At 45.7% G+C, this 21,162-nt stretch overlaps 1 protein-coding gene across 3 annotated transcripts in view; it reads right to left on the bottom strand.

Moving 5' to 3' along the window:
• Positions 1 to 21,162, bottom strand: part of Limch1 (LIM and calponin homology domains 1) — a 311,271-nt gene that overhangs the window by 20,365 nt on the left and 269,744 nt on the right. For all 3 annotated transcript variants that reach the window (NM_001001980.3, NM_001368863.1, NM_001256122.2), the window contains 10 exons: positions 20,240 to 20,330; positions 19,018 to 19,178; positions 14,798 to 14,903; positions 10,683 to 10,723; positions 9,227 to 9,307; positions 7,945 to 8,037; positions 6,989 to 7,093; positions 5,845 to 5,969; positions 3,596 to 3,717; positions 2,506 to 2,629 (listed from right to left, as the gene is read on the bottom strand). In NM_001001980.3, coding sequence (NP_001001980.2) covers positions 2,506 to 2,629; positions 3,596 to 3,717; positions 5,845 to 5,969; positions 6,989 to 7,093; positions 7,945 to 8,037; positions 9,227 to 9,307; positions 10,683 to 10,723; positions 14,798 to 14,903; positions 19,018 to 19,178; positions 20,240 to 20,330 — 1,049 coding nt within the window. The remainder of the gene's footprint in view (positions 1 to 2,505; positions 2,630 to 3,595; positions 3,718 to 5,844; positions 5,970 to 6,988; positions 7,094 to 7,944; positions 8,038 to 9,226; positions 9,308 to 10,682; positions 10,724 to 14,797; positions 14,904 to 19,017; positions 19,179 to 20,239; positions 20,331 to 21,162) is intronic.

The following is a 21,162-nucleotide window of genomic DNA, read 5'->3' as shown; positions in this document are numbered from 1 at the left end:
TCCCCATGGTGCCCACAGCTGCAAAGCTCTAGAAGTTTACAAGCATGTGTCCGTCTGCAAGCTACAGGAGAACAAAGCTGACAGAGGAAACAGAAGGGCAGACATCCAGAGGAGGAAGAGCTGTCCTCATCAAACCTTAGAGATGATGTCACACTCTAGCCATGAAAAGAAATCTATCAATGAAAACCACTAAGTCCCCAGTCATCTGTGCCTGTGACAGATGGACACTTGGGCAGCTTTTAAAGATATAGTGGGGACCGACTAATGTCCAGGGCTATGGTGAGTGATCCAGGGAGAGCTTGAAGCAGAGAACGGGAGTTTTGTTTCCCAGCCTCACCCTGGTTCTCTGGAGGAGCCAGCAGCCCATTGCCCTATAAGGGTTGGGAGTCTTGGAGGCAGAGGCACTGCAGCAGGAGCCCGGCAGCTGTCTGGTGCACTTTATTATTAGATTAGAGGTTCCACACAATGTCATTAAGACCTAATGGCCATAGCCAGCACCACACATCTGACTTTTTCTACCCCGGGCTGATGAATCTGCAGGCAGAGAAATGTTCTCTTAACTCTTCCCTCTGTGTGTGTGGGGAAGGGGTGTGGGCCAGCGTCAATCGACAAGCACTGATATGGCCAAAATTACGCCCATTGAGTGCAGGACTACAAAACAGCCTCAGAGAGGCCTGCTGACCTCGTGTACCTGTTTGGAGACTGGCCGGGAGGGGTGGGAGGGCATGGGGACAGGGGCCCAGCCCGGAAGTTCTCTCGAGGGTTTTTCCTGTAACACGGTAAAGGAACCCACAGTTACGGAAAGTCAACAGAAGCCACGGTAAAAAAGACATTTTAGCTTAAAACAAAAACAGAAACAGAAACAACAAAAAGGCCACAAAGGATTCCCCTGCTGACATCTTTGCTCAATTGAGACAAGGTCTCACTATGGCGCCCAGGTTGGTCTCAAACTTAGTGTTCCTCCTGGCTCAGCCCCTCAAGGGTGGGGTTATGAACACATGCTACCGTGGTTGGTTGTTATTTATTTTCGCTTTGGAGCAAAACTAGTAATTGTGTCTAGAAGGAATGCACACGTGCGTAAATGAAAACCACACAGGCCCTGCTGCTTAGGCAGGAGAATTCCGGTGGCTTCGTCTTCACTGCGTGTTATTTACACCATTGGCAGAGCTGCTTTTGCATACTGAGTTTTATGTGAAAACCACAGGTCTAGTGGGACAGAAAGATGACTAAAGATCCAGGGCAAACTCTTAAGGGCAGCTCAGAAGTTCAGGGGAGATTTTTTTTTTTAAAGTCAGTTTATGGTAAAGATCTCAAAAAATAATCACACAGATAGATTCACATGGCTACTCGAGCTAACAGGGCCAATCTTAGAGGAAGTCACAGTCCCTGCCGTAGAGGCCTGCAATGAATACCTTTGAGACTGTTTAACTCTCATCAGGCCGTAAGAAATCAGAAGGGCCCTAATTTGGTGTTGCCAGTATGACATGCAGGCGTAGGCTGCTTAGGAGCCCTATGTGGGATCAGGTCGTCAGCTTTGAAAAGTTTATTTCATGGGTGAAGAAATAGTTAGGACAGAGAAAAGTGCAAGGAAAGGAAAACTAGAACACAGAGACGGACAGAATCGCTCTTGTCTCCTGGCTGCTTGACGAGCCGTGAGATCCCTCGAGCCCGTACCCACCCAGCCTCCCTCTCAGGTGGCACTTGTACCCACCCAGCCTCCCTCTCAGGTGGCACTTGTCTTCTTCAAAAGTCCCATTTCCAAAATGTTAGCACCATGGCTTGAGAGGGAAAAAAAAAAAAGGCTGAAAATCCCTGCAATATCCAATACAAGCAATCCCATCTAGTTGATCTGAAGCTCCTGTCAACTCTGGAGCCACAGGTACACAGCCATGAACACGGAAGCTGTCTGAGACAAAGGGGGGGGGGGGAGTATCAGCTCAGCACGGTGCTGAGAAGGGAGAAAAGCTAACATGCCACCATGGGACTCACACTGCAGTGTTGGTGATCTGCCAGGCCGGGCAGTCTGTGAGGAAGGTACCAGGCTCATCCCCACTAGATAACGGGGAAACTAAGGCAGGGAAACAAAACCTAAGACAGTTGCTTAAACCCTGTGTGAGTGGCAGAGACAAAATCTGAGCCCACAGTCCAGATCCAGGCGGGATGAGATTCGGATAATGACGCATGCCAGGATTTTGGAAGTGTGATTGTGTGCCCCCGCTGTGGCCTTGCTGCGAAGCTGTGTGTGGAGGTCCTCTAATATTTAACCAGTCCAATTCTGAGGGTGAGATATGTTAACTTCCCTGAACTCTTCATTGTAAACCGAGATTATCAACCTCATAGGATTGTTGGGAAGGCTCCCTGAGAGAAACAGGTTTAAGCACAATGGAGACAAAGCACAAAGATGCAGCTGCCGTCTTACCATCCCACACCTCTTCCCACTTAAGTCAGTACATTAATAAATAAATAAATAAACCAACCCCATGTCCATTTTATCAGTTTACTCACTTCCGCCTTTCCCCCGGAGACTCCATCTGATGATTGATGGTTTTCTCCAGGGCCAAGGTTTTGGGCTTCACATCTTCCGACGTGGATGTTGGTGGGTTTGGTATCTGTTGATTCCGAGGTGGATCTGAGACCAAGGAAGGAACAGAAACGTGTTCAGCAAAGTCATTTTAACTTTCCTTTTAAAGAGCCGATGCCCGCTGGTCCTTAACAGTAATTCTGTGTGGGCTGCGTTGCACGAGCATCTCGGTCGGGCTTGGCAGAGTCTAGTCCACAAGAGGAGTTGTTGGGGTGGAGGGAGGATTATGTTATGGTGGAACTGGGAGATCGGAAGGATGAACTGTTGATGATTATTTTCTAAATCTTAAATTTTTTCAAAGTCTCCCTTTGATTTAAGAAAATCGTTATTTTGTATGTCGGTGTTTTGCCCTCATGTATGTTTGTGACCCTCATGCATGCAGTGCCCATGGAGGCCGTAAGAGGGCGTCATAATCCCCTGGACCTGGAGTTATTGACAATTGTGAGCTGACAAAGAAGTCCTGGGAATCGAACCTGGGTCTTCTGAGAGGGTAGCCACTGCTATTAACCAATGAACCATCTCTCCAGCCCTTTCCTTTAAATTTTGAAAAATTACATTGGTTTATTGTGAGGAAGGAGCACATGCAGGGGTGTACATGTGTGTACGTGTGTGTGCGCGCGCGCGCGTGTGTGCGTGCGTGCGTGCGTGCGTGTATGTGTGTGTGTGTGTGTGTGTGTGTGTGTCTGTGTGTGTGTAGGTCAACCTTTGGGACCTGCTTCTCACTTTCCACTACACGAGTCTTTGAACTCAGGCCCTCAGGCTCTCTGCTCACTGAGTCAACTCACCAGCCATAGTTTTTATTTTTTAAAATGCTAGTACCTGCTGTGGTCTCACCCAGACCCCAATGACAGTGTGCTGAGTCTGGTCTCATGGCAGGAGTTTATGTGTTATGTGTTAACAGAAGCTAGAGGTAAGGGGCCCTAGGGGAGATATTTGCAGCCACCAGAGGTCAGTTCTGGACAGTGTGAGTGTTTACAGTACCTTAAATATTAGGATTTATCTCTTCATTCTTACCCTGAGCTGGCTGTGGGTTTGTACCACAGTGTGGGGCCCCAGCCTCTGCCTCCAGCTGCGGGTCCTGATGGATTCCTTTTGACACGGAGATTTCAGGGTTAGCCGAGGGACTTGGAGTTAGGCTGTTAAAAACAAAACAAAACAAACCAAAAAACCCCAAAACTTCAGAGCAGAGATAAAACCAACTGGATTAAAATGACTGTTTCTGTACCTGAGGACATGGGGCTAGCAATTATAATCTAAGGAAAAGAAATAGACTGTTTGCTTACTCTGTTTATTTTAAACTCTATCTAAAACCATTACGAAATACTACGTGTTTTGCGTTTTTAGTTCCCATCAATTGAACACACTCAGGAAATAATCGTGTCCAAGGTCCTCCCTGCCCACCAGGCTCTCTGAGCTAATCACCTCTAGGGGGCTCATCTGAAGCTCCCAGAGTTCCACAAGGAAACAATTACGCTAGGTAGCTATCATGTGGAAGCCAGGCACAGTGAAGCGCATCTATAATCTCAGCACTTGGGCAGAGGCAGAAGGACCACAGGGCCAGGTGGGGCTACCCAGTGAGTTCAAGGCCAGCCTTGGCTGCATATCGATGCACTATCTCCAAATCAATAGATAAATAAGCAAATAACTGGGGCTACATGGGATCTCCAAGCCTTTGGGGGGGGGGGTTTCTGTGTGCAAAGAAAGGAGTGATTTAAGGAGATTTAAGGAGATGAAAAGAAAGTTTCTGGTGACAATGAGACCAGTCTGACGAAACCAAACAGCAAATTCACAGGCAAAGCCTGTCTGAAGAACTAGCAAAAATGCACATGAAGTGCTTTTAGGGCTCCTTCGAATCTTCCTGACTAATAGTTCCCACCTCCCAGACTCTGAGGCAGTGTTGCCTGGAGACTGTGCCCTGACAGACTTGGTGCTCAGTGTCTGATTCTAGAGGCTCCCTCCATGCAAACCCTTACCAGAACTCTGCTCCCAGCCAACCCTTCTCCTTGACCAGCCTAGGACACCACGATAGCCTTTCTCATCTCGGGGTCCCTCTGGGATGCTGTCATCGTGTTACAGGTGCATGTATCCCTGCTGATACCTGTCTGGGATCTCTCACCCGAGGCAAACATCAGTTTCTTAAGGAGGATGCTGATAGCAGACAGCTGCCATCTTCCTGGGCTTCCTATAGGTTCCTTCCAGATTAGGCATGGGTAACAGTGATAACCCATAGCCCAGAGTCTGTTCCAGTCTGAGATACTCTGGGGTTTCTGGATTCATTTTCATATCTCCCATGGGCTATCTAGAGTCCACATGTGAAGTGGCTACCCACAACAGTTCTGACAAGTGGCTAATCCTTCGTATTATAACTCACCCCAGCGAGGACGCCCACAGCCAAGTTTAGGTCCACAGTGAAACCAAGGTAGGTGGGACCTCAGGACCTTGCTTCAATTTCTTTCCCAGTTGACACATTCTGTACTTCTGGAAGCTTTGGGCTTTGAGTCAACAACAAGCTTCCAAAATGATTTATACTACTTTCTTTATTTAAAACGGGTCTCCCCTTTTAATTTTTTGAAACTTTATTATTAAAACATTTAAATTTGTTTATGTGCTTATGCACATGTACAGTGTGTGTGCGTGCACATGTCATAAAGTGCATGCGGAGGGCAGAGTCTGACTCTGTGGAGTGGGGTCTGGCCTTCTACCTTTATGTGGTTTCTGAGGGACTGGACTCAGGTTGTAGGCTTCATCAGCAAGCCCCTGGACCCTCTCACCCATCTCTCTGTCTCTTAAAATTAATTACTTTTTTGGAGATATGCCCTTAGTATATACCAGAGGATAGCCTCAGATTTATGACGCCTTTGCCACTTCTGTCACCACACCTGGCCTCACCTATTTAAAAATAAGGCTGTACATACTCACTCAAGAGCCCAAGGATGCTGGCTTCAGAGCCGACACAGTCTGTTTATTTTATTTACTTATTTATTTTGGTTTTTTGAGACAGGGTTTCTCTGTATAGCCCTGGCTGTCCTGGAACTCACTTTGTAGACCAGGCTGACCTGGAACTCAGAAATCCGCCAGCCTCTGCCTTCCGAGTGCTGGGATTAAAGGCATGCATCACCATGACCGGCTTGACACAGTATGTTTAAACAACGTGGGATGCATTGTTAGAGCCATCCTTTTAAAGCAGTGAGACCACCCTCCTGGGAGTGAATGGCCCAGGAGCCCAGCTTTGAGCTCATGGACAGCCTGGGGAGGGCCCTTACCTCTGCTCCTCTGGCAGACCACCTTCTCTAGTTTTGAGCAATGAATCACCGTCATTCTCCTGGAAAGGCGTCTTCTGTCTTCTCTCGTTTTCTTTGTCTGGGCAGTTTTCCAAGTCCATCTTATTCTGATGGAAAAAGTGGGATCATTTTGAATATAATTTAAACGCACCAGATGACTTTCATGTTTGACCATGGGATATCTAAAGCCCATCCCCTTTCCTTTCCTTGATAATAAAGGTTTTGTGTTCTGCTCTACATTTTAAAGAAGTTATTAACATGTGTTTTCTGCACAAGTGGATGGGAGCACTGTGAGCTTGTGTACATGCATGTAGCAGGCTCTCCTCATAGCCGCCCTAGTCTACTTCCACCCCAACCCTGTTTTATCAATCCTCCTGCCTACACTTCAAAGAACAGTCTTCTAACCCAACAGAGTTCAATGATTTCCAAATACTCAGAATAAATGAGCTTTCTGAAAATTATCACAAAAGGGACTGGTCAGGAACCCCCCTTCCCAACAAAATGAGGTCATGGGACTGCTTACTTCTGGACAAAGGGACTCTGGTGTCAATTCTTTATTTCCCTCTGCAAGTCTTGGCATGTTTCTATCTAGTATGTCCCTCCACCACCTTACTTGGGGGATGAGGGGACCAACCAGCCTTTACAGGGTCTTGCCACCCTCAAAGACATGTCAAGTTCTTATGGAATTTTGGGGGTAAGCACCTAGTTTTGTGGCAGCTGGTGGAAATGTACAGTGGGCGTGTCTGCTGCTGCTAAAAAATATGCAGAGGAATTCTGGCCCGGCATGATGGGGACTAGCACGTGGGGAGGGGAGGGGCACTTGTGGGAGGGGCAGTGGCTGTGGAAGGGAAGATAATCCTTAGCCAGGCAGAGAGTTCCACACATGGCTTTACTACTGGAGATCTTGTTAGCCTGTCTGGGAAGATCTGTCCAGGGAAATGGCTATTTCTGCTCTGCTGGGGAGGAGCAGGGTTTGGTGGTGGTGCCAGCATGATGGCTGAAATGGCCTTGTAGGAGCTGATGGCTCTGGAGGAACCGCCCATGCTGGTTTGAAGCTACTAAATGTGATGGGAAAACCTGGATTTGGTTATTTATGTCACAGATTGGTTTTCATCAGTGACCTTACCCTTGTCCCGCTGCCTTCAGTTACAGACAAGGACGTAGACAGTTGGTCTGCAGAGCTTGAGGAAATAGTGAATGGAACCACCGTGTCTTCAATTATCTTACGCTCCTATGGCAAAGACAGGAATAAATGAGATGGGGAAAACAATTAAAAACAAAAATCTGTCAGGAGAAAAAATACATTAAGGAACTCCAGGGGGTGTGGGGGGCAGATCATCATCAGGGCATCATAGAAGTGTTATTTTTCCAGAGCATTCAAATTAAATAACACCAAGTGGGTTGTTGTTTAGAACTCCGTATTGAATTTACAAGGCTTAATTAGTGTTAGAAAAGAGCACAGTCCAGAAAAACTACTGTGGAGCAGATCAGTTAACAAGTTATCTTTGAAGGTAAAGTTCCCAACAACATCAGTCACAAAAGAATTTTAGATAACAGACGCTTCGGATCTCCACCTCCAAATTCTGTACCACGGCCTGTTTGTTGCTATTGCTAAAAACATTAAACAGGATGCAAATTTTCTCTACAAATTCCTCTACCATGGTGTAGTAAATGTAGCCAGCAGTAAGCATGTAGTTTGTTTTAGTGCCAAAATTACCCTATAAAAACTAATTCATTACTACCAAACACACTTGCTGCAAGTAAGTGCGCACGCACAAATAAACACGTTGCTGTCCTCGGCGTTATCTAAGACAGATCAAGAGTCAGATCTGGACTGGGGCGCAGCTGTGGTTACACTGGTTTCTTGAACGTGGTTCAATCCCATAGTGGGGGTGGGTTACCATGGTTACCATGGCCTGTTAGACCGCAGACAACGTGATCCTCTTAAAGAGAGTGATGGGACACTGCTGTGGGGACAGAGTCAGACACGGCCATGTGCTCGCACATGCTACACACCAAGGGTGGTGCCAGACTTTGAAGAACCACGCTGACAAATTCCCATTCCCCCTGGGAGCTTCGTACCTCCTCGTAGTATCTGCGTTCTTCTTCTTCGACCTCCTTCTGGGCCTTTTCCCACTCCTCCTTCAGCTTGTCTTGCTCCTTCTGATACCTCTCCTGTTGGGGGATGGGCAAAGGACATTTGGGAGTGAGCACTGCATCCATCATTGGGAAGTTCTTCCCTTCTTCTAAGGTACCGTGCACAACGTGTTGCAAGACATTCTCCATGAGAGACCATGTGGAATCTAAAGCATCTGCACCGCACAAAAGACACATACTCTTGGGTCTTATTCATTCACGTCAGGTACATGTGGCGGTTTGAATGAGAAACGTCCCCCGTCGGCTCCTGCATTTGGACATTTGGTTCTGGTTAGAGGAGCTGTTTAGGAAGGCTTGGAAGCCTTCAGGATGTGGAGCTTCGATAGAGGAAGTAAATCACTCGGGTGGGGCTCTGAGGTTTTATGGCCCAGCTTCACGTCCTGTTCTCTCTTACGGTGGGAATCAGGGCAAAAAGGTTAGAACAAAATATGAGGGAGCAGTAGAATAAGCCACATTGCAGCTCAGTTCTAGAGTGGCAGGTAGCACCGGATTGAACGAGGTTTACGGTATTTCTCTATGAGAGTGTTTGGGTGTGTGGCGGAACCAGCATATGTTTTAGAGCTGTACAGACTCAGATTTGGGTCCAGGCTCTGCTCCTCTCCGCTGTGTGATATCAGACAGTTACTCGGATCTCTGTGAACCTTCACTTCTTCAACTAAAAGTGGGCTATTCGCATGTTCCTGGCACATCCCGAGGGTACAGGTAGGCCAGTTTCGAAGGTCACTGGGTCACTTTGGATATGGGGCAAATGGGAGCATGTTGCATTTCTTCTCAGAATTCTATTTCTAGAATTGATCATTATCAGCTTTCACTGGGGAAAAAATGGGACGATAATTCTATTGGAGGAATTAGACTGATGTCAAATTCTATTCTACCCAAACGCTATCAAATAGCTTCGGGGTAATTCATCCTTGTTGCTTCTTGAACTGGGACTTGGTGGCTGAGGAGTTATGCATGCAGGTGGACTGACCCTTAACCACTGCTCGGAGACAAGTTCTTAAAGCACTAATGGACATGATTCCCTCCCCCACGGCAGGAAGAATCAGGCCCAAGACTCCGCTGCCTGCACACAAAGCCTTGACAGATGCATGAGTTTCTGAGAAGAACTGGATTCCATGTTTCCTGGGTTAAAATCTATTCAAGGCGACAGACATTATGAGGGTTCAGTTCCAGAGCACAGGGAGCTAGCTCAGCAGGTCAGTCCTACCTGCAGCAGACGTTCCTGCTCCTGCTGCCATTTCTCCTGTCGCCGGCGCTCCTCTTCTGGGTCCCATGCCCAGAACTTAAACTGTTCAGGAAAAACAAAGCAACCCCACGATCAGAACTAACTGAGGCAGGTCCTCAAGGGCTGGCCAGGGTGAAAGAAGACAGCCTCAATATGGCACCCAAGGGACAGAGAAACAAATCTTCATCATTTAAATGTCCTCTTTGGTGGCAGAAACCATTTCCCAAACCTAACGCTTTTACTTTGACTCAGTTCTACGCCTCTGTGCCTCCTATGGGCCATGGAAACATGTGGTGCTTAGCCACAGGAAAGAGAAGGCTTGGCTCCGTGTCTCCCAGAAGGATGTCTTAGAAGCATCCGTGCTCCTGAGCAAGATGCCCAGGGTGCATGCTCATTCCGGCGAATGCCAGGACAAATGCAGCATCTCAGAGCCAGTACCCGCTGCATCCACTATCGCTTCCCGTGGCAGCTTTCCCTAAAGTGGGCTAATATCACCTCAAAGCAAGATGAGTGGAGCCCCAGCCTGGAGGCCAGCACAGTAAATACTCAAACCCAAGACTGAGAACAAGCAGAATTCGTAGAGAAGGTTATGAGCAGGGCTGAGAACAAACACAAGCACAGGTGAATTCTCTCTCTGAATCCATGGATTCTCTCACTCATTCTACTTTCCGCCAACAGGAAGTGACAGTGTATCCCTTTGCAGGCCCCTTTCCTCTCCATCCCAACCCAGGGATGAATACTTTGCAACATCCTTGCTGCAGATGTAGTTTAAGATAGACGTCACTGTGTTACATCATCCTCTAGGCACTGTGTGCTGACGCCAGCTTTGGAGGAACGCTGGGATTCTGAGCTTCTAGGAAACTCAGGATTGCCAGTTCTGGTTTATGACTGAACCCCTCACGTATGGTTCCTAGTTCTGAAGTGTGGCCGGAGATACCAAGGCTATGTGACAAGTGGTGGTCCATTCTACACGGCCACAAAGGGGAAAATTGGCCTGTAGATAACTAAGTGCTACTGGCTATGGTAAGCGTCTTGGACTGCTCACTGGAGAGGGAAGGATCATGCCAGTATCGGGTACTGTATAGCGGCAGTTATATAATGATTTTAATTAATACTCACAACTACCCTGAAAGAGCGCTATTTGCACCTCACTGAACATTAAAGGGTTAAAGAGAGAGGATCTACCTCCAGTATCATAAATATTAGCCCAGACTAGTAAACCTGGGCTCAAGGAGATACAAAGGGACCAGCATTTTGTTTCCAGGCAGGAGAACTACCTCACACAGAATGATAATCCTTACAATCTAATGAAACTGTTATTTCAAAATAAAAAAAAAAAATTGGATCTCAGTTTTGGTTGAGTACTCCCTAAGAAAATCAAATACAAGTTAAAGTCACTCTGAAGGCACGGCTTTGTTCTTTAAGAGGGAATACTCACGGGTGTGCTCCCAGGGGACTTTTCACTGCTTGGAGAATCCGCTATGCAGAATAAAAGAAAGAAAAGAGGCGTCAGTGTGATAGCTTTCGGCTGTACTGGTCTCGTGATCCTCTCAGTTGAGTGCAGTTCCTACGTTAAGTTAACTTTGGCAGTATTAGAAAACCACCATGAAGCAGAGGCCTGCGGAAGGTTGTGCCCATCACCAAAAGGAAGAAGAGCGGAAGACATCAGGAAGCGCTAGGTACTAGACTCTAGGAAGCTTTGACTGCAGCTATGAGTGCTGGCTCTTAGTACAGCTTGCACTCTGGCAAAGGGAGCAGTCCCTCCACTGTCTCTCATGGAGAAGAAGCCCCACACCGAGAGGCCAGACGGCATCCAGGAAGGACAGAGTTCTTGTAACACAGTTAACAAGAGAACCTTGTGGCTTCTGATCATCGTTTTAAAGGCGCGGGGGGGGGGGGGGGGGGGAGGGAGAGCCAGGTGGATACCGATGGTGGTATTCCTCTGGCATCTTAAAATCAATATAAAGTTCCGTGGAATTCCTCCCGGTTTTAGTACAACACGTGCTGGTGTCAAGGAACAAGCTCATTGCTAACTGTGTGTCACAAACAAGCATCTCTCTTTAAAAAAAAGAAAAAGATCTAAAATCAGAAAGGAAGACAAGTGCCAAACGACATTGGTTGACCCAACATGGATTTTTTACATAAAGAAAAGGCCAGTGACCTGGTATGTTGTTTACCTGACTGGGAGAAAAACTGGGACCGTCGCCAAGAGTTCTGAACTCTCAGCGGGGCACTGCCAGGCAGCTCTAGATCAGATGGCAAAATAGAACAAACAGAAATCCATGAAACTGGGTGAGAACTGAGCAGAACACATTCCACATGTCAAGGTGGGTCAGTTGGGGTCGACTCAGGGACTGACCGTCTCTGAACCTAACATGTAAAACATCTTACCACAATACACACAAAACCTGACGACGTGGACAGTGGGCAGTGGAACTGGCCAGTCTGAGTTCCTGAAAGCTTTTACACCTGTACTCAGTGGGGATTTTTTTTTTTTTAAGAGTTAAAGGTCAAGATGTCATAGTAACAGGCTATGCAGAAGCAACTCTAGGAAAATCAAAAAGGCTGTAGAGATGTGTAGTGGGTTTGTGGCATTCTTCACACCACACTGATGAAAGGAGGAAGTGTGTGGCTTGCTTCCTTTCAAACATCCAGACAGCACACGTCTGCTGGAGGTGCCAAGCGCACAGAATTTCTGGCAAGCATTTGCTCCCTACGCAGTGAGGCTCTGCTACTTCCATCCCCGGAGCAATGAACACAGCAGTCTAAAGCCCGTGTTTTACAGAAACAACTTGGACAAAGGAACTCTGTCAGCTTTAGCTGTAGTTTATGAGTGGTTCCAGAGTGCTGAATGACTGTATTGATGCACACGTGTATGCTTCGGGGGACCCGTGGAACCCTTTTTCAGGTTGACAGGCAGATCAGCAGTGACCTGTGTGAGCATCTATAAATAGATGGCTTTAAAGAAATTGGGGAGACACCAACTTCTGGGGGAGAGAGAATTTACGAGGTGCGGTTCCAGGGCTTCTGGTTCCTTTGGACTGGAGGCTGGAATTCATGCTAGTCACTTAAATGACTTCTTGTATCTGGGCCATAACCCATGACTTCTTTCACCACACTCCAGCTGATGACAAGCATGCCTTCAGAGGCTACGTTTATTGGAGGTCTCTGGCTTCCAGAAAGACAGGCACTTCGTGGAGTCTAAATAAGCACGACGGTCCGTTTCATGTCCATGTGCAATGTCTTGAGACACCGTTCAAATAAATAGTTCAAGTCAGTGGCTCACAGGTCGGGATTTCTGGGCGGCTATAACAGCATCGCTAGACACGTGAACTCGCAGGAAGTACAGATTGGGCCTCTGGTCAGGTCTAAAGGACCAGACCCTGAGGGCCGGGTGCCAGTCCTGAGGGCTTAGGCACAGTCTACTTCAAACCCTGTCACTGTCTTGTCAATGCTTGCTTGCTTGCTTGCTTGCTTGCTTGCTTGCTTGCTTGCTCGCTCGCTCCCTCCCTCCCTCCCTCCCTCCCTCCTCCCTCCCTCCCTCCCTCCCTCCCTCCCTCCGTCCCTCCCTCTCTCTCTCTCTTTCCTTCCTTCTCTCTTCTCTTCTCTTCTCTTCTCTTCTCTTCTCTTCTCTTCTCTTCTCTTCTCTTCTCTTCTCTTCTCTTTATTTAAAGGAAAACACTTAAGAAGAGTTTATTATTCATGCCTAGCACTCGGCTCTATACTCCCTCCCTTAATGCCATTATTCTTCCATTATTCTTCAATAACTAAATCCGATTCTCTTAAAAACTAGAGTGCAGTTATTTGTATGTGACAGGCAGATAGATCTTGGGGAAAACTGGGAGGGAAGACTATGTAGCTAAGAACTTGATGAGCCAAGAACCTGAAGGTGTTCTGTCTCCAGTGCTCACACTTAAAATCCCAGTGTTCATGAACCACACATCATAACAGCACAAGTGCCTGCCAAATCCAGTTTTCCCTTGAAGAACTACCTTTAAGACTCCAGTATTAGGATATTTTATTTTTTAAATTATTCAACCCAGATAAAACATGAGGTAAATTTCTTCAATTTAATAGCAATTTCTCAAAACCAGAATGTCTTGTGGGATATATAAATATATGAAGTATCAAGACTAGTTGATGTGGCTTACATATCTATCCTAACAATATCTCTTATTTACATAGTCATAAAGTGCTAGAAACAGAATGTAATGACAATGTCTAAACATGGCTAAGCGGTTGACACAGTTGTGAGATCTTATTTGCACTCATCGTTTTCAGGACTGTCAGCCTGAAAACTCCGGGCCAATGCTTTGGAGGCAGTATGAAATTTGCTTCAACAGTAAGGGACTAATGACAATTACTGTGTGTACCATTTAGTTTCTTACTAAACGTTCCTTGTTTTGCACATGGGTACCCAAAAATGATCAACAAAAGTTAACAGAGATCAGCTCAGATGGTATTCATGGTGACCCTAAGTAGCTGCCCACTCTTTAAAAACAATGGGCTCCGTGCCATGCCCTCCGACAGATGCTAACAAAAGACACTGGGGGAAAAGTTAACATAGCAGCACATGGAACCTCCTGGTCCTGCCTCCCACCTTAGCTGTTTCTAAAGGACTTGGATTGGTGAAGTCTCTGTCTGCCCACCTCGAGAAATAATGCCAAGGGTGCAAGAATTCCTGCACTGCCATCTTGCCTGGTTCACATTCCCAAGGGTCTTTTGCAGTGGCGTGGGCATCTGGGTTCCCCTTGAGGATAAAGGCATGAAGTTGGGTTCTTAAAAAATAAACGGTGAGTTCATCACCTGTCTATGGTCCACAGAGTGGGAACAAGCACAGCGTGAAGACCTTCACAGGCCCTCAACACCCGCATTTCTAGAAGCTACTCCCCTACATTATATCAAACATTAAAATATGACAAATACACTGAACACATTAAAACACAACCCACGTGTGTTACGTGTTAAACATGTTAAAACATAACCTTAGTGTGTGCATGTGATTACACATATACTGAAGATGTATCGTTGATGGTTCATGTATTTTATTTCTCATTTTTAAAACTATTAAATATTCTCATTATGAAGAATTTTTTTCAAAGAGTCAACTTTTGGCTTGAGTAAGTCCAGTCATCATTATGTATACCCAGACACACTGCTGAACAAAAATAAAGTGTTTATATAATATTATGAGATATGCTTTTTGAAAGACAAAATTCATTTTTAATTATCTTGTCATGTTTTGGAGCATGAGGATGAAGAAAGATGGAGCCAATGTGAAGAAAGTCTCAGCACATATTGAAACTCTGTTCTACCCACAATGCCTGGCTACAGGGTAGACACAGTGGCTGGGATTCCCAATGTCAATCAGAAAATGCATCTCAGCTTTCCAGTCTGAAATTCGTAATTCACAGACCCTGGTAAACAACACAGCTAAGGATAAACTCTGGTAAACATCGCATGCAGGATGCAGCCAGTTTTTCACATGATGTGTATTTAACACGGGTGGGCCCAGCAGGCTGTGAAGAGCTAAGAGATCCCACCTCCCCTTACCTTGAGAACTGGGATTTGGCAAATGTAGTTGGTTGGTTTCAGGCATTTTGTCGAGAAATGGAAACGTCAGGGTTGCTTCAGGCTCTGGGGATTTTGGCTTTGCCACCTGGACCACAGCAACAGACATAAACGTTAGGAAGTGTGTCCAGCAATTAAACCACAGAGATTATAGCATGACTATTTAAATGAGTCAGTAAACTTAAACATTTAATTTTTACAATAAAAATTTTTCTTTCCTAATGACTTTTCACACTTTTATGAATCAATAGAGTAGTTAGTTTTGCTTAGATATTAAATAAGGGGATGAAAATGTAGTGAACACTCTTCTTCAACCTCAGAAGACAGTTGGAGCCTTTCCTCCCTCCCTCCCTTCCTTCCGTCCTCTCTCCCTCCCCTTCTCTTCCTGTCTCTCTCTGTTCCTCCTCCTCTTCCTCCTCCTCCTTCTTCCTCCTCCTCTTTCTTCCTCTTCCTCTTCTTTCTTCCTCTTCCTCTTCTTTCTTCTTCTTCTTCTTCTTCTTCTTCTTCTTCTTCTTCTTCTTCTTCTTCTTCTTCTTCTTCTTCTTCTTCTTCTTCTTCTTCTTCTTCTCTCTCTCTCTCTCCTCTCCTTTTCTGCTTTTTTGGACAAGACTTGACTATGCAAACTTACTATGTAATTCAGGCTACCCTTGAACTATCTACCCAGTTATGCCTCCTGCATGCTGAGGTTAAAGCCACACATCATCACTCTAGGCTTCAGTTTTAGTTATTATACCTGGGTGAACTTGACAGGAAATGGAGTAACTCACAGACAATGACATTATTCTAAAGACAGTACTCCACCCTCCCATAAAGTTATGCAGCACATAATGTAATTTGCCTGTTGACAAAGAAGTATTGTCCAAAATAGCTACAACCAAACAGTGTCACCACAGGGTGTCCTTGGGGAGTTTGTGAGGCACATTAGATGACATGCCCTTATGGTAAATAGTTCTAAGATTATAGACATTAAAAATTCTTTGGTTTAAGATTTTTTTTGTATCATTGCTATTTATTTTTATTTGTTTCTCCCTAATCTGAAGACTCTGAATAGAAGGACCTTCTTGCTGTCTTATTACTGTCAATCAGTTTACTGCTAAAGGTGGACGGATTGCTGAACATTTCAACAGTGCCTACGACAAGAGCCTAAATCTACACTCGGAGCCCTGATGTACAGTGTAGATGTGCATGGTTGGGTTCTTTCTGCTTCTCAAAGGACTTAACTCTGATTCCATCTCTAGTGGGTAGCTGTGTTATCCATGGTTAATGTGACAGCCAATGGCCTCAGGTTATACAACATTTATTTATCCTCTGTTGTACTTTCTTTTTCCTTATTAAGAATATATTCAACTCTAAGAGAATCTTGAAGAAAATACAGTCACTTTGGTCAGCATTGCTCAACCAGATGGCCATATAGAATTCAGCATGCAACATACAGCAAATACTTTCTCCCTCCCCCTCCCCCTCCCCCTTCCTCCTCTCCCCTCCCCTCCCCCTCCTTCTGTCTCTCTCTGTATGTATGTGTGGGTGGGTGTGTATGTGTGTGTGTGTGTATGTGTGTTTGTGCCTGCCTGTGCGTATGGGAGGGTGTGTACATAAGAATGCCACAATCATTGGGTCTCTCTAGGGATGGAGTAAGGGGTAGCTTTGATCCACTTGCTATGGATGCTGGGAGCTAAGCTCGGTACTCATAACCACTGAGCCCCTTCTCCAGCACTCACAACCTTCCAGTCTTTAGCTCACAGAGCCTACCTCCTGAGAGGTGTAGACTGACAAGAAGGGAGCTCAGATAAGAACCGGCTGCAAATGAAAGAGATAAACATAGCAGAAATGTCAGCCAGGTGCTTTGCTTTTACAAAGGTAACATCATAAGCAAGTGAAATCAGAAGATCAAAGCTGTTGTAAGCACAATGATCACTTATGTAAGATCAAGAGGTGGGGAGAAGGGAGGGACGGAGGGCGAGTGTGGAAAGTGTTGCCCTAGAGGTCATCGCCCCACTTGCTAACCAACTATTGGAGCTTCTAAACTTGGAACCACAGAATTTTAGAGATGTAGACATGGTAGCATTTGATACCAAGGATAACCTGGGAATCCCAGATATTTTATGCATATATATAAAAAAGAAACCCACCGTTCTGAGACTCATGTCTACTAGCCAGCCATGACAGAAAAACAAATAAAACAGACAAACAACTTGGGACCCCTGAGAAGGCTTTTCCCCATAGTGGTTGGGCATGAGCCTGGCAGTCTAAAGTAGCTCACACTGGTGCCAGCCCAGAGGTGAGGAATGGAAGGGAAGACGCTGAGTTACGGCAGACATTTTGTTTGGCTTGATCTAAAGTCTAGAAATGTTACAGGGTTTTCTTTCAAGTTAGGATTATGTGAACGCATTGAGTTTAGAATAATCCCTAAGTAATGACTATAAGCACATTGTAGCTAAGGTACAATTGGCAAAGATGGGAACCCTGCCTGCCCACCCCACTGTGAGAACTGTGATGCCATTAACCTCTGGGAACCTCCAGTTACTCAGTACTCCTCCCTGTATTAAAAACACGGAATAGCTGAGATCTGAAATACTCAAAATGCTTCAGACAACAGGCGTCTTAGAGGCTCTCCCAAGGACACTCCACTCAGCTCTGTGAGGCTAAGTGCTGTGTCCTGTTCCCTATCAAATGTCCAGTGTCTAGTACGGCACTTGGCACATCATAGGTGCACAGTTAATGTGGCTGAGTAAATTCTGTATGAAACAGAGCTAAGTGGTACATTTTCCACTTGAAGGTCAAATCTGTATTTAGGTTGATTTTTTAAGGGTGGAACACTGCCATAAATAATCTGACTACTATACAAGGCATGGCTCCACTTTGGGGATCATTAGAATTACCCAGAGCTTTTACAGACATTGGGACCATGTGTTTAGAGTGTGCCCGTCTGATCTGGAATGTACTCCATAGTTTTAAAATTCTTTAGAAATCAACCACTGAGATAAATGGTAGAGTTTTTAAACTTGGTATTTAAAAACAAACCCAACTACTATAAATAAGCCTCTACATATGAACCACATTTAGTACAAGAGGCCATTGTATCAAAAGTTGCTTGTTATTTTATCCAGGGGTACCAGATAGTACTGTTGCTAAGAAGTAGGTACACAATGGAAAGAGAGTATTTATAAGATGTCAAGTTAAGAAGCAAACCAGCAAGTCCACCCACAGCAAGCTGAAACCTAAATTTAACAGGATTCTACAACACCTTCACATTTAAGTAAAATTAAGCATCTTTAAGATGAAATGAAAATTGTAAACGCTGGAAGTGTTGCTAATACAGAATGGCTTGTTTCAGTTCTCTACCCATCTCTCATCCCATTTGTTTGGATATTTAACTAATCTGTTTTCATATTCTATGGTATTTGATATATTTGTAATGCAAATGTTTGTATCCCTCTCCCCTTATACACCAGTAGTTTGAATAAGAACGGCTTCTATAGGCTCAGATACTTGAATGTGTCTTCCCTAGTTGATGGAATAGTTTTTGGGAAGGATTAGGAGGTGTGGTCTTGTTAGAGGAGGTGTGTCATTTGGGGTGTTGGCTTTGAGGTCTCAAAAGACCACAGCCAGTCCTAGTGTCCCCATCTGTCTCTCTGTCTCTGTCTTTTTCTCTGTCTCTCTGTCTGTCTCTGTCTCCCTGTCTCTGTCTCTCTGTCTCTGTCTTTTTCTCTGTCTCTCTGTCTCTGTCTCTCTGTCTCTGTCTCTCTGTCTCTGTCTCTCTCTGTCTCTGTCTCTGTCTCTCTGTCTCTGTCTCTCTCTTGCTTCCTGTTTGTAGATCAGATGTAAGATCTTGGCTACTGCTCCAGCATGATACCTGCCTATCTGATCCCACACTTCCCACCAAGATGGTCATGGACTAGACTCTTCCTCTGAAACTGTAAGCAAGCCCCCCAATTCAATGCTTTCTTTTATAAGTTGCCTTGGTCATGGTGTTTCTTTATATTGCGCAAGCATGGTGTGTGTGTGTGTGTGTGTGTGTGTGTGTGTGTGTGTGTGTGTGTGTGTGTAATGAACATACAATATAGTTTTTAGAGAGAACCATAGATTGGAGACAAGTAGGAAAACCAGCCCTCATGCCTGCTGTCTGCCCTGGGAGCAATGTCTCATGGCTGCCTGAAGCCCTTTAACCTCTTGGTTTAACTCCTACCCTGCCAAGACCTCACCTTCTGTGACAACACTAACTCCACCTTCCCACTCATCTCATCTTCTGGCTTCTTCTGGCCTTGTTCTGGCACCTCATTCTTCAGCTGCGGGTTGGATGAAAACTCCACCAAGGCCACTGTTGGGCTGCACCGAGTCACAGTTGTCGTAAAGTGCTGGGGTTCTGGAGGGCGGTCACAGTGGAAATGGAAGAAAAAGGAAATCACACAAAGGACCATTTTCTTTCAAAGTCACAATGACCCTTTCCTCAGAGTCCCCCTCTCCTGATGACAGATGGTCCACTACAGGAGGACACTCAGCAAAGGGCCCAGGATGGCAGGATTCTCATTAAACTGCCTTGCTACGAAAGACTGCTCCTAACAGTCATGCACACCTGAGTAGCATGTGACACAAAATGTTTACTGATGGTGGAGCGGACAACAGAATGCCCACAGACCCACTGTTCTTGTGACCGAGTGACAAACTGACCTTTCCTTGTTCTGTATGCAGTTGTGCTCACCTGCAGGCCAGAGGTTGACTTTCTCGCTTATGTCTTCCTCTACAGTCCCACCTTATTTTCCGAGGCAGAATTTCTCACTGAAACTGCAGATCCCTCTTTCCAGGTAGCCTGGTTAGTCAGCCAGCCCCTGAGACTCACCTGTCTCTGCCCCATTAAGTGCTGGGTTACAGGCAGGGTGCTCAGCTTCCCCAAAGTTGCTGGGGGTCCCAGCTCAGGTCCCCAGGTTTATGCAGTGAACACATTGTCCACTGAGCTCCCTCCCCAAGACCTTTCCTTTTTAAAACTACACTTCCTAAACTGGATTGTGTTAGGGATTGAGGGTGGGATAAGGGGGCATTTTGATTGTCAGGTTGTGATCTGGGGGTTCTAAGACAAAACAAAGCCTTTCCTTTCCTTTCCTCCCCCAAGTTGATGTTTATCACAGTTACCACAAAGCAACCAGGACAACCCAGTGTTCAAATTATTTCTATAAAGGAATTAAGTATTTTTTTTTAATGGAGATTGTTTTCTTTTAGGAAATAAAATATCAAGAGTACCACAGGGACACAAAGCCTGGCTTCCTATTATCACAGGGCCATTAATGTCACAGTCAGAATTTCTCCGCAGCGCCGCTAGGTGGCAGCACAACCACACAGAGCCCAATACTCTCCTTGAGTTTAGTAGGAAAAACTGGCACCATTGTATCACAAGTCACCACCTGAAAACTAACATGCTATGAAACAAACCTGCCGAGTCAGGCTCCAAATCCCCTGTCCCTGGCCTTTCTTCACCGTCTTCATCCTCTTGGCCGTTCGATTCAGTTTCCTCAGAGGCTGCCTGAAAAAGATTTTATTTTTTTCCTCTCTTGAATAAGCCAAGCCCTCGAAAGTTCTAAGAAGCAAAGGCTACTTCCTTAATAATAATTTCCAGGCCAACAAGGCGGGCTGCCCATGCAAACTGTCTCCTGTTTCTGAGAATCCACTTTGTTGGAAAGCGACGTTTGTGACCCCAAACAAGCGGGTTCCAGCATGCTCACTCTCTCCAGCCTTCCTCTTCCCGCACACCCTGGTTTCTTCCCTGCTCCTACCATCAAATATTATACAGCACAGTTACCGCACGGTCACTCCCGAATCCTTTCAAGTTGGCTGCGGGTCCTATCACCAGCTGAGGGGATTTTGTTTTGATTTTTAAAGGATAATGCACTTCTCAGTTGGCCATCCTGGGCATAGGGGGCTATGGCTCTGAACACTGTAGAGTTCTTCCTTGAAGCTCGCTGTAGTTTTTATAGCCATCTCTTTTGTTCTGACAGCTGGGAAGGTTGGCTTTCCCTCCCTTAGTCTCCCACTAAGGGCTCTCCTTGACATGGGGTTCAGTCACTCGCCACACCACAGTAAGTATTCTCTCACAGTAGTGTCTCTTGGCTGTCAGCTGCACGCTTTTATTTTTCTAATAGTTAAAAATAAATTGTTAACTATTTACTCATGTTCAACAGATGGGGAGTGGTTGAATGACTTACTTAGGACCACAAAGGGAAGTACTATACTACAAAGTCACTGAAAATAGGATGCTAAGCAGGCTGCGGACATGGCTCAGTGGGAGTGGGTGCCTAGTGTTCAGGAGGCCCTGGGCTTGTCTGATCCGGAGCACTGCCAAAGACGACAACAAACAC

The sequence above is a fragment of the Mus musculus genome, chromosome 5 (assembly GCF_000001635.26).
Source record: "Mus musculus strain C57BL/6J chromosome 5, GRCm38.p6 C57BL/6J".
NCBI lineage: Eukaryota > Metazoa > Chordata > Mammalia > Rodentia > Muridae > Mus > Mus musculus.
This window is presented reverse-complemented; position numbering and strand designations above follow the sequence as displayed.